Source organism: Carassius auratus, chromosome 45 (assembly GCF_003368295.1).
Source record: "Carassius auratus strain Wakin chromosome 45, ASM336829v1, whole genome shotgun sequence".
NCBI classification, from domain to species: Eukaryota; Metazoa; Chordata; class Actinopteri; order Cypriniformes; family Cyprinidae; genus Carassius; species Carassius auratus.
In genome coordinates this window covers 9845709-9863275 of record NC_039287.1, presented here as the reverse complement: position 1 = coordinate 9863275, position 17567 = coordinate 9845709, and the positions used below count along the sequence as shown (strand labels likewise).

Genomic DNA, 17567 nt, shown 5'->3' with positions numbered 1-17567 from the left:
CTTTCAGTTTATGAACAATTGATTTCAGGAAGTAATTATTGTACTTTAAAGTACCCCCCCCCCCCCCCATCTCTTTAATGTTTTGTTAGGTTTATAAGTAAAGGGCGATTTTGAATGGTCACCACTGTGATTTTGCACTTTTTCTTTCTTTTCTTTTCTGTAATTTTATCAAGTTGATCCAACCATTCACTGGTTTACAGTGAGGTCAACCGTTACTATGATTTAAATAACTTTTGACTACTGAAAACTGAATATTTGTCGAAATACCAGTATTAATTTTCTAATAAACTCATTGTAGTGTCAAGACCATGAGCACTATAAAGTATACAGAAATAACTAATTGAAAATACTGTTACTAAAATATATAAAAAAATCTAAAACACAGAATAAATATAGTAATTAATGACTGGTGGTGACATAAGATGAATTAAATTATAATAATAGAGAATTATAATATTAGTAGTGTGTTTATTATTTGACGTCCATTTTAACTACTGTGAGTGTCAAGCTTGGTCATATAATTAAAAAAAAAAATATATATATATATAGCCCATATATATATATATATATATATATATATATATATATATATATATATATATATATATATATATATATATATATATATATATATATAAATTATTTTAAATTGGGGTAATAATTATTATTTTCTTATTATCTGTCTTTCTATTTATTTATTTATTTATTTATTATGGTGCTACTGTTCTGAACCAATTTCTAATAGACAATAGAAATATTCAAATATTATCATCAACAAATAAAGCATCGATTATGCCCCAAATCATATTTAGGGTCTGTATTAATTAGTTGGTAAGGTATTTTCTTAAAATTCTGTATTATTTTTTCTACTTTTTAGAGCTGAACATATATAACTCTGAACTGTTTGGATTTTTTTGGACTCCAGATGCAGCAGGTATCATTAATCGCGTGCGTTTTTAGAACTCTAGCGCCCTCTGTCTGTTTCTTATAGAACTTTTGATAAACAGATTTAAACAGAAACTACGTAAAATATAAAATAACATTCCACCAATAAATGAAAACGAGAAATAGTGCTCATACGAGAAGAAAACTTAACTCTCCCAGTCACCACTCAGTGCGAATCTTTTTATTGACATACTGTTCCAGTCATTGTTCCCAATCTGCAGTGCAGCTATGAAGGTTCAGTTTTGGAAACTCGTCACATCATGTACGTCACATCACTATTCAACTGTTGGCTCTGGGGTACCAATACAAGGAATTCCTTAGTAAACTGATCCGGTGTAGATATTTGAGATAAGGTGCTCTCTTTAGTTAGTGGACTTTTAAAACTTTTGATTCATTAACAGAAACAAAAACAAATGCCTTTACTACAGAAATAAAGATCTAAAGGTGAACAGAGAGAAACAAGACCATCAGTTTTGTAAGCATCAATCAAAATCAGAGTCCTCACAATGTTTAAGTTCCCTAAGATCAGTTTTGACCTAATATTATCATAATCGATTCGGACCACATTAAAAACAGCATGATGCTGAAGGCTAGTTCTAGACATAAATCCATATTTTGCTGCTCCTTCATGAAAATGCAATAGTTATGTAAAAAAAAACTGCATAATTCAAATGAATGAATACCATGAGGGAAAAGCCCATTACCCAAGTTAGCATTAGCCTGAACAACAAGAGTTAGTGCATTTCACCATGTTTCTAGTCACACTGTATATCAGGCTAGCAACTGTGGCAGAATTAAATATGCTATTAATCCATAGTTTAATTATTTTTCCTTTTCCCCCTACGAATAAGTTAGGGGATATGAAACATATGGTCATTAGATAAAAGGGTATAGCTAAAACAAAAGCTAATTGAATAAATTAAACAGACCAGCATCCAAATAGGCAATTGTCTTCTATACAGTTTAAAATTGGTTAGCTCTCCTCAAACTTGTTGACAAACATGCTCTTGGTCATTTGAGTTCATCTGATCATCTTTAATCCCCTCTGTGACATTTGGGCAGCTGCCCTGGATTCTCATCTTCATCTCCCCCTCTCTTCTTTTTCTTTCATGCTCTCTGTGTTGGTTTCCATGTCGCTGACTCTCTGCGTTTGCAAGCAGAGGCTGGAAGCACCCAGTGGGAGTGTAGGTGGGCCGTGGAAGCAGTGGTTTTCCAGGATTTGCTCAGACGTTGTCTATCTCAGGAAATGGCATGGGATCGGTGTTCCCTGTCTGTTGAGAGGCACACAGCGATTCCATCGACAGGCTCTCGCTAGACAGAGTACTGCTGAGACTCGGCTTCTGGCCGTCCCGTGGCTGGGCCTCGATCTCCACACGGACCTCAATATTAGTCCCTTCCCTGCTGTAAACAACAACAACAACTTTACAAAAAAAAAGGATTAAGGAAAAATAAATAATTGACGTTCTAATAATTCAAAGATGAACACATTAACATGAAATCTGCAATTCTTACTTGAATGCACATATTCTATGATTAGCTATTTAAAAAAATCATTTTTATATATTTTTGAGGAGATATAAATGTCAGGACCATTTTGATAACATCATGAAATTAGAAATCTTGAATAAAAGAACTAAATATTTGAAAAGAAAACCTTAAATAGTTTTTTTATCATTTCATCAATCAAAAGTTTGGGGTTTGTATTTTTATTTTTATTTTAAAGGAATTCATAGTTTTATGCATCACATTGTTCTAAAGTTAATGTAAAGACATTTATAATGTTACAAAGTATTTATTTTCATGTTACGGAATCTTCTATTCATCAAATAATCCAGTAAAGTAAATAAAACAAATTATGAAGCAGCACAACTGTTTTCAACATTAATAAATGTTTCTCGACCACCAAATCAGCATTTCAGAATGATTTCTGGAGATCATGTGACACTGGATGACTGAGTAATGGCATCACAGGAATAAATTGCATTTGGAATATATTAAAATATAAAACATTTTTCACATTTTCACAATTTTACTGTATTTCTACTTTAATTTAATTAATGCTGCCTTGGTGAGCATAAAAGACTTGTTTCAAAAACATTAATTCTTACCCCAAACTTTTGAATAGTAGTGTATACATTTTAACAGAATTTCTTCACTGCTTACTGATATTACTTTTTTTTATGGGGGGGGGGGGGGTTGTGGAAGAAATCTATGTCTATGTCTAATCTATAAAATTTGCTGACCTCAGAACAAATGTTTGTGTGCTGCTGAAGGCACACTCTTCAACTACATCCACATGGTCTGACTGAACAACCTGCTCAGTGCTGTCAACATGTCCATCATTAGAAAGTTCAACTGAGCCCTCTGCTCCAGACTGGACCACACTGGTGCTGGGAAGCGGCATCACTTCCTCCACATTTACACTCACTTCCTGTATGCTTCCGTCGGATAGAGCTGGGTTGGTCTGGCCGGTCAAGTGATCGCTGACTACATGAGAAAATAGAAGATCTTCAAGAGAAGTTTAAATGTCATCAGATCAGGCCGAACTGTGAGATTAATAAAAAATAATAATAATCTTAATAAACTACAGTAACAATGTTTCCATAATCAAAACTCAAATACAAACTTATACATAATGAATGGCACTTTATAAGACAGTAGGATCATTTTCTAGCAAACAGTGTCATGAATAATGTACAGTATAGTTTTGGGTAAGCAGCAATAAAACTGCAGCTTCCCAAGCTAAAAGAATATTTAGAATCTAAAAATACTCTTTTAAACGAGTTAGCTAAAAATATTGCTAACATGTAGCTAGCAATTGCAGTTGCTCTTTAGGTACATGAAAAACACCTAGTTAAAAGCAGCAAACTACAAAGAAGCTGTTCAATGTTGTTAAAATACTCTTAAAATTATTTAGCTACACTAAATTTATTTACACACTTATTTAGCTACTCCTAGTAACTGCAGTAAATCTAAAGTTGTTAAACGACAACAAAGATACTCTTAAAAGTAGTTCGCTAAATTAAAAGATCTAATATATCTGTTACACTATCTCTACATTGGTGTATCAGCTATATTTCTTGGGCACAAAAACAGAAATTTCCGTTTAAAATCGCTAGATAAATAGCCTCTAATTTTTATAATGGAGTTAAGAACAATGCTATTTTTAATGCAGCTGAAATACATCAGGTTACTGAAAAAAAAAAAGAGCAGTAAAACATTTAAGTTTACTGTAAATGTATATTCATATAACCAAATTTAAAGGAGTTGGACTTACAATTTGCCAGATCTTCCAATTGTATGTTCCGTACTTCAGGAAGTTCAGTTTGTGGCCTGCACCAGCCGTTACGGCACAACGCCATGGGCACGACCCCGTAGACATACGTCAACATAAGAGGCACCCCCACCCCTTCAAACACAGATTTACTAAATTAGAACTAATTTATAATGAATATTTTTTATTATTAATCAAAGAAAATTTTATATAAGTGTGCAACTTAGGTACCTAAATGACATATGGAAATTCTCAAATCACAGACATATTTAGCTCAAAAGTGAACTTATTTTCAGCTGAATTATCTTAAAGAAGGAGAGCAAGATACACATAATGGCAGCATAAATACGCAGAGGCATAATGCTAGCAGCAAAGACAAGAACAACACACAATAAAGGAGACAAAAGGCCATGATCCTCCTGGTTCTGGACAAGAACAGAGTGGCATTGTTGATGAGGACATTGAGGGGGACAAGGCCTCTCTGGGGCTCTCCTGAGGACAGGGCTATTCATCGAGGAGAATGAGAGGGAACGCAGTCTTTGGGTTTGAGAGGAGAGCACAGAATGTGCTGTGCTCAGGACTTCACACTATGCCATGGAGATCACTGTGGCATTTTAGTTGCATTTTAATCTTTCCAGAAAATAGAGGAGTCATGAGAGACGATGTATGCACGTATGTAAGCTTAAATGTGTGCAATATTGATGTTAAAGGATTAGTTCAGCCTTCACAAAATATTGGTTGTTCATCCTCAAGTCATTCTAAAGTCGTATAAAATCATTGCTTGCTTTTGTGGAACATAAGAACTCTTGAATAACGGGCCAGTTGCTCAATTGTATTCCATTTTATCCAAAGCGACTTAAAGTGCATTCAGGCTATCAATTTTTACCTATCATGTGTTCCCAGGGAATCAAACCCCCAACCTTGCGCTTGCTTGCTTGCTAACGCAACGCTCTACCAGTTGAGCTACAGGAACACGATTATTACATAATTAATAACCTTCCAAGAACATTTAAGCTTCATTACATATGCACTGTCTGAGCTTGATGAGCGCACCGGCTTGCTTCCAATGCTTGCGTGTCTTAAAACGATTGAACAGTGCTGCCACTTCACCAACTACAATGTCCAATAAAACAACAGAATACTCAAAAAACGCTAAAATATTGGGTGGTGAGTTACTGTCGAATGTCTCTGTCAAACTGATTGTAGGAATGTAACTTAAAACAGGACAACCTAACAAAAATATTAACCACTGTGGAACTCCACAGCGAGGTGGCCATCTGTGGCGCCATCTTGGGACCAGCTTTAAAAAAATAATAAAATAAAACAGTAATGTATATCAAAAAACCCTTTGTGCATTGTGTAAAACATATGTAGAAGAATGAACAAAGTACTGCCAGGTTAAATAACCACGGTGTTTTACATGTTCATCATGTTATTTGCAACCAGTAAGGTGGATGCATGATTTTCTTACCCACAGTGATGGCTGCTATGACTGGAGACACAAAAACAGACATCATGACCCCACTGGCCACTGTCAGATAATGCTTACTTCCTGAGGTATTGTTTTTCTTACAGCGACCATGAACCTGGTAAAGCAAACAGACGCAAAGTCAACATAAAACAAATTACAAATCTTTTCACATGACTCATAAATAAGGATGTTCATGGATAAATCATTTATAATAAACACTGCAATATTCCATAAAAGAATAAGAATCGTCAATCCTGATTTCATGGGGAGGTACTGTTCCTGTCTTTGTTCTTAGGGCCCTAAAGAGCATAATAGCATCCATAAACTAATAACACAGTGAAACTCTCTGTACTTTCTTTTCAAACGTTTTCCATATCACATTTACCGGCTGTGTGAAGGTGACAGGTCTGGTGGATTTACATAAATTTACATAAATGCATTCGACATCACTTTTCTATGATGCACATACAGCCAAGGGTATGACCTTGTCTCATTATCATACAAGAGCTATTAAACAGTCTCCAGATACATTTCACGACAGAAAGGACATAATAATGCAGCAAACTTTAGGTCTTTACCTTGCGGCCCATATATATTGGGATGCCCACAATGATGACGGGTATCGCAATGCCTGCTATGAGTGAGATCATCACCGGAGCCCCGAGCAGCATGCCGACCTGCCACAAAACCTTGCGAGTCTGCGACCACGGCTTCTTTCCCCAGAAAGTGCATCCTGAGGGACTGTGAGGAAGATAAATTAAAGTATTGTTTTTCATAATCGCACATATATGTGGCATGTGCATGTCATGAGGTTAAAGATAAGACGTGAATTACAACTCTCTAAGCTCAATGTCACTTCCTGTTCTGTTCCGTGTTGTAAAGTATTACAGGCTACCAGCTTAAAATCCAATCTGAAGTAAATATTTGAACAACACTTTATTACTGATTAATGCTGATTATGCACTTATAAAAATAGGCAAATTTCCATCCAAGGTTTTTTTTTTTTTTTTTTTTGCAAAACACATTTGAGCACCAATGTGTTACAGATATAGCTGATAGAAATGCTTCAAATGTAGCAAAAACACCTTTTGTTAAAAAAAAGGACTTTAATCACATCCATATGTTAATCCTATTAAAGTGTTTTTTCTCTGTAATGTTCAAGGGTTAAATCTAGGCCTTTTCAGACTTTACACACAATGGCCTAACAAAATCCAAATTCTGAACAGTTTTTTACTGTGTCTTGTCTTACCCAATAAAAATTCAGTCAACATTTAATCACCGTCATGTCATTTCAAACCTGTGTGACTTTATTTCTTCTTTGGAACATAAAGAATATATTTTTAAAACAATCAAAGGGTTCAAAACAACACTGGAGTCCATGGACCAAAAAAAAAAAAAAAAACTCAGGCATGTTTCAAAATATCTTCTTTTGTCTTCTGCAGAAGAAATAAAGTCACTCAGGTTTGGAATGACATAAGTGTAAGTAAATGATGACAGAATTATTTATGTATTCTGTAATTTCTCCACCCGACTGGAGCCCAGCAGAATAGGGTGTTCATTAAATTAAGAACCCCGCTTCTGGCAAATCGTGGGGGTTGGGTTGCATGGAAAGGGAAATATGACCACACATTTGTACTGATTAATTGACGTAAGTTGCTGGCTGGCATCCAAGAATGGAAAAATCTATCAGAAATCAGCTTTGGCGCAGCGATACCTCACTGAAACTGGTAACAAAGTCACGATTTTAAAGATCAGACCTCTGAAACAGCTCAGATTCCGCAAGACTTGTGTTGATTAAGAGTAATTAAGCAAATCTGATAATCTGCTATGTTCATGAAGTCAGCCACACAAGAAACTCAGCAGAACCTCAGTACTGTAGGGCCAGAAAAACATATCTGACATTCTTGTGCTGCAGAATTACTTGGACAGCATGGGTGATGAATGTGGGCTGTGTGCTTGCAGGCAAATGTCCTATGCTTGGCAGTGTATGCTCTGCAAACTGGATAAATATTCTGTAGCCTAAACGTTAATTAATAATTTTACAATTGCTACAGTAACACAGTTAATAAATGCAGGCAGTTTCATTTACAAACACCCACAGACCAAATTCTGCATAAAAAACTGCAGGCACTTTCAGAAAATCACTTATGCTATGATTCTAGCTTTTAACAATGTCCAAAGGGAGAATTTTAGTTCAGTCTGCCTGCACATAAAGTATTTAAGAAGGTACAGGTCAAAGTCAGAGGGATCAAATCTCTGAAACAGTTTGAGTCAGCATGTAAACTATATTCACGATCAAAACTGCATTGTCTCTTATTTTCAGATGTACGTCTATGAAATAATCTATACTTAATTTTGTGAAACAGAAATGTTATAAATATGTAAATTAATACACAATTAAAGTTTTTTTTTAACTTTTTTTGCACCATTATTGAATCATAAGTTCAGTCTTCAGTGTCAATTGTTCCTTCAGAAATCATTTTAATATGCTGGTTTTGTGCCGTTTCAATTTTGAAACAAATTGTGTTGGTTTATGATTTTATGGAAACCATGATACTTTTATTTTCAGGATTCTCTGATGAATAGAAAGTTCAAAAGAACAGCATTTATTTGAAATATATAAATGTTATAAAAGTTTTTTTATGTATTTAACAGTCTCTTTTAATCTTTTAGTCTCTTAATCAATTTAAAGCATCCTTGTTAATTCAAATGATTAACTTATTTTTTCTATTTTTCAACTTTTGAACTCCAGTGCATGTCAAATAAACCCACTCTAACTGTAACTCTATGACTGTGTGCGTGTGCGTGTGTGTACCTGAGGTAGTGCACATCAGTGATCTCCTGCATGCACAGCCAGCAGAACTGACAAGCACACACGGTACAGTTCATTCTGTTGCAGCTGCCATCATTAGTCTTCATGATGTAGGCACCACAATGTGGACAGGGCTTGATCTCCTCTGCATCTTCAAGATTAAAGCAAAACAAACATCCTAGCCGGTGCACACCAAACAGATATTAGGTTGGTCTCACAATATTTGTGCCATACCACCAGGCTCCTCATTGAACACGTAGAGCGTGGAAACCTCATTGGCTCCTGACGTGTGGTGAGCGCGCTGACGTCTGGCTTGGTCACAAGTCTGGTCTGGGTGCCACAGCTGGCGGCAGTGGTAGCAAAACTCAGTTTCACAGCCTTCCCGACCACAGCTTAGCTTGGGGCACTCAGCACAGCTGTAAGCTATCACTGCATAGCTAATGAATGACAAAAATGCTTTTGTCATTATATATAAAATATCATATTTTTGGGTGAACTGTACAAAATAAATATGGCCGCAATTCACAATATGAATTGTTTAATTTTTGTGTTGTGAGACGATGAACAGTTATACAATGCTATTAAATCAATATGTAAAACACATATAATTTTAGATATGATCATATGCCACCAACTAGCACATTTAGCGGTTGCTACCACTATCATTGTTATTGTTTTGCTTCTCAGTCACAGTAGTAAAGAGAGAGGATGCTCTCAGGTTCATGTGGAGAGACTGCAGGTGATACCTCTTACCATATTGTTGACAAGAAATGTAAAACAGCCACGGGTTCCCATCACTACCCTGATCACGTTACCATTACGAAACCTAAAACTATACTGTACATAATGCACCACAGAGGAGCATGTGCTTCACGCTGCAGCGCACGTGACACATTGATTCTAGCCAAAACCAGTTACAGCTGGTAGACACTTAGCTGGTTGAAGGTAGTTTGGATGGGTAATCAGCAGGACTATTAGCTGGGCTGCGTTCAGCCCCGACAAAATGTTGCACAACGTTTTTTAAACAGAAACGGTTGTGCGTTGAACACACTTTTCTGATGACGCAAGAGTTGCAACTATGGCAGTTGAGAAGGCCATTCTTTGGTTTCTTTGTGAAGAATTTTCGGAGCCATCTATTTCGCCTCACAATCTGACTTTATTTGTAGTTCATACGTTTTAATTACCTGCATTTTCTTTCTCATTTTTAGAAAAAGCACTTAATTACCATTGTTTGCAATGAAGCTAAAAATATTAACAACTACATCATTATGTTGATATCCTATATTTTTTTTACAATAAAACTTATGACAAACATGTCTTCTAATATCCTCAGTTGTTGCGTATACCTAGCTGCAATGAACACATGTGTACATTATTTTCCTTGAAGCCATTGTGCGAGTTCACTTTAATAACGCATGCTTTATATACATGTTGCTGCTGATTGGACTGCAGTTCTGACACACCCACCAAACAAGAGAAAACGCATCTCAAACCCCGTTGCACACCAGTGCATGCCGTTTCCAGGAAACATGACGTTCAATCCGGAAACCGTAGCAAAACGTTGCGCACCGTTTTGAACTTTAACATGCCCCTGGTGTGACTGGGGATGACCATGTGTCAAGCTGATTAGAGCTGATCTCCATAAACTGGTGGAGAACCCATAGTCTGAGAAACTACCAGCAACCATCCAGACCATGAGCATGACCACATTAAACTTTGAGAGACATCTTTTTTTTTTTCAGGATAACTCATTTTATAAAAAAAATACATTTATGTGATATAGCAATTATGTGGTGCCTCTATATCAGCAAGTTTGCTTTATAAAGCAATCTAACCAAATGTGCTAAGCAACAATATATAGTATCGGTACCATATGAGAAATGGACAATTTATGTATGTTAAGGTTTTGTGTATAATTTTTTTTGTCATTGTCTGACACCCACTTCGATTGTTAAATGTAATCTTTGGCAAATATCAAAATCTAAATTTCCATACCATACATTAAAATCTTATGATGCTTAAATTCACTTGTAGCATTTAAAACAACTGATATTAAATTTTATGGTTTTTATATATTTTTTATTATTATTTAAATTAAATTGTATTGAATTTCAATATTGGCCATAAATGTAAAAATTATTATCTGCCAGAATCGGCCATAATATAAATTCTGCAAACTACAGTTAAAATTCTAATTTATATTTCAAATTAAAGTTACGATCTGCCGTGATAAATTCTATGCACTTTTTCTACCACTTTAAATTTAAATTACAGATTTAAAAAACTGAGCAATTATTGTGACATGTTCACCTGTATGAAATTAAGATGTTTACGCACAATAATATGATATGTCAATAGTGTAAAAATATCTCTAAGGGCACCAATGGTACAGTAGTGGATGTGCTTCATCAGTCACATTTATGTGCTAACCTGCAATCTGGCGCCGGGCACCAGCGCGTGTCTGGGTCAGCAGCCAGAAAGCGTCGCAGCTGGAACTCTTCGAAGCGCTTCAGCAGTGCACCATCATCCAGAATGGCACGGACATCGGGCAGAGCCAGAGCTTCAGGGCACTGCGGGCAGGCGATACCCACGCGGCTCTCTGAGATCTCGATGCGTAGGTATTGGCGCAAACAGTCGGTGCAGGCACGATGCTGGCAGGAGGACAAGCGAGGGAAGTGGCCGCATGGTTGACTCAGGAGGCAGAGTGGGCACTCGACCAGGTGCTCCAGCAGCTGGTCCTGACTGGAGGAGGACAAGGACAGCACACCCATCGAGCCACAGCTCCCACACTCTGCACTTCCCTCATCATCTCCCACTCCACCTCCTTCCCCTTTCCCAGGATCTCCTCCATCCCTACCGCCCTCTGATCCAACATCACTGTGAGCTCGGTCCTGAGAGGAGAGACAAAATCACTGAGGCCAGCAATGAAAGTTATGACTTTTTAATCAGTCTAATGAAGATAAGCAACTTTTTGTATTTTTGTTGTAAAAAATTATTGTATTTTTAATGGTAAAAGACTACTATAGTAAAAACCTGCTTATTGGTTAATGGCAAATTCCCTTACTATACAGAGTAAAAACTTGTAATAAAGGTAATGGGACATCTCATAATTTTATAGTAAAATACCATTAAAGTTTTTGGAGGTGTAAAATCTCATAATTTACAGTAAAAAAAAAGTAAATTGTCCGAATTCCCAGTGTGACAGCACTCACATTTGATGCTTTATCATTGACAACCGTTTTTTTTTCTTCTTAGTTTGTTCTTATCAGTTATGTAGATCTTATGTTGTTAAATTCATGTTCATTGCATTATTTTAGTGTCATGATGGTGTTTTGTATTTGTGTATATGACACTGTGCACTTTTTGCATACACCGTCTACATATTATATCTCTGTTTGTTTGGTGGTTCTAAGTACAAAAGGTACAAAACAGATACTACTTCAGTAGGTTGGTATATTAACATTATATACACATACACTTTTATTATTTATACATTTACTGTATATACAGGTGTAAATTTAAATATGTAAAACCTAAAGTGATGATACCGTATTTTTATTATTATTTAATTTTATATTATTTATTTTTTTTTACTGTGAAGTTCTGGCAAACACAGCTGCCTTATTCCCCATACATTTCACTCATTTGTGTTGTTGCTTGATAAAACTGTTTTATCAAATAATAAAATGACAGTCTAACCACTGTTTCTTGGCAACAGGACAAATAAGACACTCCCAGTAAAACAAATTGGATAAAATGGTTTGGGGGAAGGGAAATGAACAGCATGGATATAATTTTTCCAGTCATTTAGAACACTGTAGTGCCCCCAAAGGAAGTGGTCCATATGGCGGTCCAAAATTAAATTTATGTGGGTAGATTTATTTATTTTCAATTGTATCATATGTAAAAGAGCAGGTTGTGTATTTTGATAAACATTTCCTTTTGTGTTCCATGAAGAAAAAGTCACACAAGTTTGACAGATGATAACGGTTTAAAGTGAATGAATTTGCAACATAAGATTTTATGCAGTATACTTACAGGCTCAAATTGTGAAACTCACATATTAAATAAATTCATTGCATACAGACTGAAGTAGTTTAAGTCTTTGGTTCTTTTAATTGTGATGATCTTGGCTCACATTTAACAAAAGTCCACCAATTAACAATCTCAACAAAATAGAATACTTCATTCAATTTTTAGTGAATTGTTGACCTTCTGGAAAGTATGTTCATTTACTCTACATGTATTACTTGGTAGAGGCTCCTTTTGCTTTAATTACTGCCTCAGTTTGGCATGGCATGGCGATGATCAGTTTGTGGCACTGCTGAGGTAGTATGGAAACCCAGGTTTGTTTGACAGTGACCTTCAGTTCATCTGCATTTTTTGTTCTCTTGTTTCTCATTTTCCTCTTCACAATACCCCATAGATTCTCTCTGAGGTTCAGGTCTGGTGAGTTTGCTGGCCAGTCAAGCACACCAACTATGACTGCCAAATTTTGTCAGCATCCTCAAAAAGCTGGTCAGCAGAAGGAAGCATGAGGTGCTCCAAAATTTCTTGGTAAATGGGTGAAGTGACTTTGGTTTTCAAAAACCAACACCAGCAGATGACATTGCACCCCAAATTATCACAGACTGTGGAAACTTAACACTGGACTTCAAGCAACTTGTGCTATGAGCTTCTTCACCCTTCCTCCAGACTCTAGGACCTTGGTTTCCAAATGAAATACAAAACTTGCTCTCATCTGAAAAGAAGACTTTGGACCACTGGGCAACAATCCAGTTCTTCTTCTCCTTAGCCCAGGTAAGATGCCTCTGACGTTGTCTTTGGTTCAGCAAATTCCTTGACACATCTGTGTGTGGTGGCTGTTGATGCCTTGATCCCAGCCTCAGTCCATTCTTTTGTTCACTCATATTCTTGAATCGATTTTGCTTTACAATCCTCATAAGGCTGTGGTTCCTTCGGTTGGTTGTGCATCTTTCTCTTCCACACTTTTTCCTTCCACTCAACTTTCTGTTAACATGCTTGCATACAGCACTCTGTGAACGACCAGCTTCTTTGGCAATGAATGTTTGTGGCTTACCCTCCTTGTGAAGGGTGTCAATGATTGTCTTCTGGACAACTGTCAGATCAGCAGTCTTCCCCATGACTGTGTAGCCTAGTGAACCAAACTGAGAGACCATTTTGAAGGCTTGGGAAACCTTTGCAGGTGTTTTGAGTTGATTAGCTGATTGGCATGTCACCATATTCTAATTTGTTGAGATCGTGAATTGGTGGGTTTTTGTTAAATGTGAGCCAAAATCATCACAATTAAAATAACTTAAACTACTTCAGTTTGTGTGCATTTAATTTATTTATTTAATACACGAGTCACAATTTGAGTTGAATTACTGAAATAAATGAACTTTTCCATGACATTCTAATTTAATGAAATGCACCTGTATTTATTTATTTAGGAAGTTGCATCCAAAAAAATCCACTTGGCTCAACAATCTGAGGAGTCATGATCAAATAAGCATAATGCTTTCGAAAGAAAGTAAGATGATAACTTGTCTACCAGGTGAAATAAAGCATTACACCTACTGCTTACAGAATACAGAGATTAAACAAACATATGTACTGGTTATAGAATAAATGAAGATGTTGTCTTACTTGTTCCACATGCTTATGCTCATTGGGCGTGAGAATGATGGCCACGTCCTCCTTGTTCAAAGTCCCACTGGGCTTTTCAATCCTGGTGTCAGATTTGGGCTTTCGGCTGAAGAAGCTGAGAAAACTGAGGGACTGTGACTGTTGCTTGGGTCTCTTCATTGTACAGAGCTGGACAGCCCAGCTTAAACAGCATGAGAGGATCAGGCCCCTTTTGTTAGTGTGTCTTTGTTTGTTGCTTATGGTCTAACACTGAACATTGGCAAAGAAAACATTGTGAGGAAAAACGAAAATTGTCCACAACAGAGTTCCCTGATCCAGGTCATAGTTTTCTTCCCACATGAAAAGTTTTCTGTTCCTTCAGTTATCCAAACGCACCACAAATGTTCATCCCTGAAAAGAAAAACATGAACAGAATTAGGAAATGCTAAAGTAAGAAAACATCTCTCAGTGGACATCCATTTAAAGCATCCATTTAAATAAGTTAGTTATGCTCACCAAGGCTGTATTTATTTGCATTTACAGTTATGCAGTGAAATATTATTACAATTAAAAATGACTCTTTTCTGTTTGAATATATTTTCAAATGTAATTATCCCTCAATTTTCAGAATAATTACTCCAGTCTTCAGTGTCACATGATCCTTCAGAAATCATTCTAATATGCTGATTTGCTGCTCAAGAAACATTTATTATCAATGTAGAAAACAGTTGTGCTGCTCTATATTTTTTGTTTATTTTTCTGCATTCTTTGATGCATACAAAGTTCAAAAATTTCAAAAATAAATCTTGTGTAATGTCCTCACTTTTATACATTTAATGTTCCTTGCTAAATAAAAGAATACATTTCTTTAAAATAAATAAATAAATAAATAAATAGAATCATCATGTCATTGACCCTGCAAACAATTTCCCAAAAAAAAAAAAAAAGTGAAGTGACATTCAGCCAAGTATGGTGACCCATACTCAGAATTCGTGCTCTGCATTTAACCCATCAGAAGTGCACACACAAAGAGCAGTGAACACACACACACACACTGTGAGCACACACCCGAAGCAGTGGGAAACCATCAGCCCTAAAAACTATTCCCATCTTGTTTCTCATTTCCAAAGCAGGTGTGACTAATTAATAAACTACAAAGACCCCGTTTATCGCCTAAGTTTACTGTATACTACTGTATTCCACCAACACACAAAGACACCTGCATAGTGCATAACTGAGAGGGAGTTATTGTGTATATCTAATATATAAATATCAGATTAAAAACTTTCTAGATATTCAAATATTTTAATATTAAAAGTAGTAAAACTTGCACTGAAATAAAAAAAAACTTAAGCTAAAAAAAATTATTAAAAAAAACTAAAACTAATAAAACTGACAATAGCACAAAACAAAATTACTACCATTTGCTACTGTAACTTAAAATATAAAAATGTAAATCTTTCCAAATATTGTTTTATCTACAATCGTAAATAAATTATACTAAAATAACAATGCATTTAACAAGTTTTTCAGTTCTTCTGCTAGCTATATAAGAATGCTTCAAGAATACAAATTCTTCAATTTGCTAATGCTAATGCTGCAATAATAAAATTAACAATAGAAAGCATATAATCATGAGGATCAATTTTCGTTCAGGCTTTAGAAACACAGCGTTGCAAAGGGGAAACATTCTGACAAGGTCTCACATTTAATAAGAATAAATTTGACATTAAATGGTATTGCCTATTAAGCTACTTAGTACTTTAGGGTTACGTTCATTAAACATAAAATGGTCATGAGAGAAAATCAGTGACTTATTCTTTTTGTGGAAACAACTGCATTTCTTAAAGATTATCCATGCTAAAAACAATCTTGAGATACATTTATTTCTAAAGTTATACATATGAAATACCTGGGCCAAAAAAAAAAAAAAAAAAAAAAAAAATTCAAGATTCTCAACAGAACAGAAACCAATAAAGATGAGAGACATATCGCTTAATATCAATGTCATTCAACACACTGACAAGCAGGGTTTTAAAATGCACTGGACCAAGATTTAACCACAAAAGAAAGCATTATGCAATTATAATGGAGTTCAAAGCTTGTTTTTAATGCTTACATGATACATTAACTAACGACTTGTCAGAGTATCTGGCATGCATAAATACTTTTATTGTGCACATTGTAATGGGCGTCAATGATGAGATAGAGCTCAAATGTGTATTATAGCTTCTCTGGTCGTAGAGAAAAATCCTGTGGCTGAGATCTTTGGATTGCCTTCGGTGTGTTTTCTTTCTCTCAGGACTATTCCTGGACATGCACTCAGCAGTTTTCTTGTTTGACCACATTAAGCAAACTGGGCAACAATTTGGCAAACCAAAAATATCAAAGGCCGATGCAATGCAATCATAGCTGTGTTTATAATATATCAGTCTCTTTTGAAGAGATCTCATTAATATCCTGACTAACAACTCAAGAAAACATCGTGGGTTCGTGGCAATGCCGTTTAGGGCGTTATATGAGGACACACCTCCACATTTGGGCCACGAGTGGTCCGTCATTTACATCAACTGTTACTTTAAGGATACAGGACGGACCTTTATATTACATGTATTTACGTACAGAACCACACGCACTTCATACGACCTCTCGGTTGTGCTGAAATGTGTCTGTTTAGCGCCACTTTAAATTTAATGCACTAAAATAATTTGTCTAATGTCAGAATTTGTAATAATTAATCAGAAGGTCTGACCAGGGCATCACAGCACTGCAGGGAGTGGCAATGTTATTACGTATTGCCGTTCCCCCTGCCAAATAATATACTTTTATGCTTAAATGCAGCTTATAATACCCGAACTCATGAGGAGAAAAACATCCTCGGACTTAAAGATAATAATAATAATTGAATGTAATCGGTCTCTTACCTCCGCTCAGTGCGTTATCAGCTCAGCGCCATCGGTTGGCTCCTCCCACTGAGCGGATGAGGACCTCTTGTAAGGAAGCGCAAGCTCTCGAGGCTCCTCCCACTGCTGTAGAACGTCGCCTATTTGCGTGTCTTTGAGTGTTTTTCTGGACTCTGGTCCAAGATTCGCCACATGATGTTGGCGAGGAAATCCCCTTGAACCCCGAGGTTCCCTCCTTAAGCTCCTCTGCTGCTTGACAGGTTGTAATGGCCTTCAGGAGATTGTGTGAATAATATTAATGTAATATATATATATATATCTCATATCTCATATCTCTCATATATATATATATATATAGTGCAACTGTAGTAAAAGCATGTTATATCTGTGTAGTAATTTAGCAAAGTATTAATTTGCAAATAAATATAATTGTCATGTCATTCTGAGACTTGAGCACCAATAATAGCAAACTATTTAATATAATGGCTACTATATTTTTTTTTTACATAACATTACAATAGCCTATACGTATAA

General features: G+C 35.9%; 1 protein-coding gene across 4 annotated transcripts; it reads right to left on the bottom strand.

Moving 5' to 3' along the window:
- Nucleotides 1–1111: 1111 nt before the first annotated feature.
- LOC113063214 (E3 ubiquitin-protein ligase RNF19B-like) lies at nt 1112–17195 on the bottom strand. Of its 4 annotated transcripts, none has more exons than XM_026233446.1 (10): nt 17055–17195; nt 14152–14541; nt 10933–11393; nt 8737–8939; nt 8506–8653; nt 6269–6431; nt 5691–5805; nt 4223–4354; nt 3189–3453; nt 1112–2346 (listed from the first exon to the last, which is right to left on the bottom strand). In XM_026233446.1, exons 2-10 carry the CDS (start codon nt 14308–14310, stop codon nt 2169–2171), a joined length of 1824 nt encoding a protein of 607 aa, XP_026089231.1. In that variant the 5' UTR covers nt 14311–14541; nt 17055–17195; the 3' UTR covers nt 1112–2168. The 4 variants fall into 4 exon arrangements, with proteins under 4 accessions (XP_026089231.1, XP_026089232.1, XP_026089233.1 ...); XM_026233447.1 differs by having other exon boundaries at nt 1112–2343; XM_026233448.1 differs by having other exon boundaries at nt 3189–3432.
- Between the last annotated feature and the right edge of the window lie 372 nt (nt 17196–17567).

What these genes read in the sequence shown, in the direction of transcription:
- LOC113063214 (XM_026233446.1), bottom strand. Translation starts at nt 14,310, where the DNA reads ATGAAGAGACCCAAGCAACAGTCACAGTCCCTCAGTTTTCTCAGCTTC. An exon ending in ACTGATGTGCACTACCTCAG is followed by an intron (nt 6,432 to 8,505) that starts GTACACACACGC and finishes TCTTCCTCACAG; the next exon opens with TCCCTCAGGATGCACTTTCT. An exon ending in ACACAAACATTTGTTCTGAG is followed by an intron (nt 2,347 to 3,188) that starts GTCAGCAAATTT and finishes TGTTGTTTACAG; the next exon opens with CAGGGAAGGGACTAATATTG.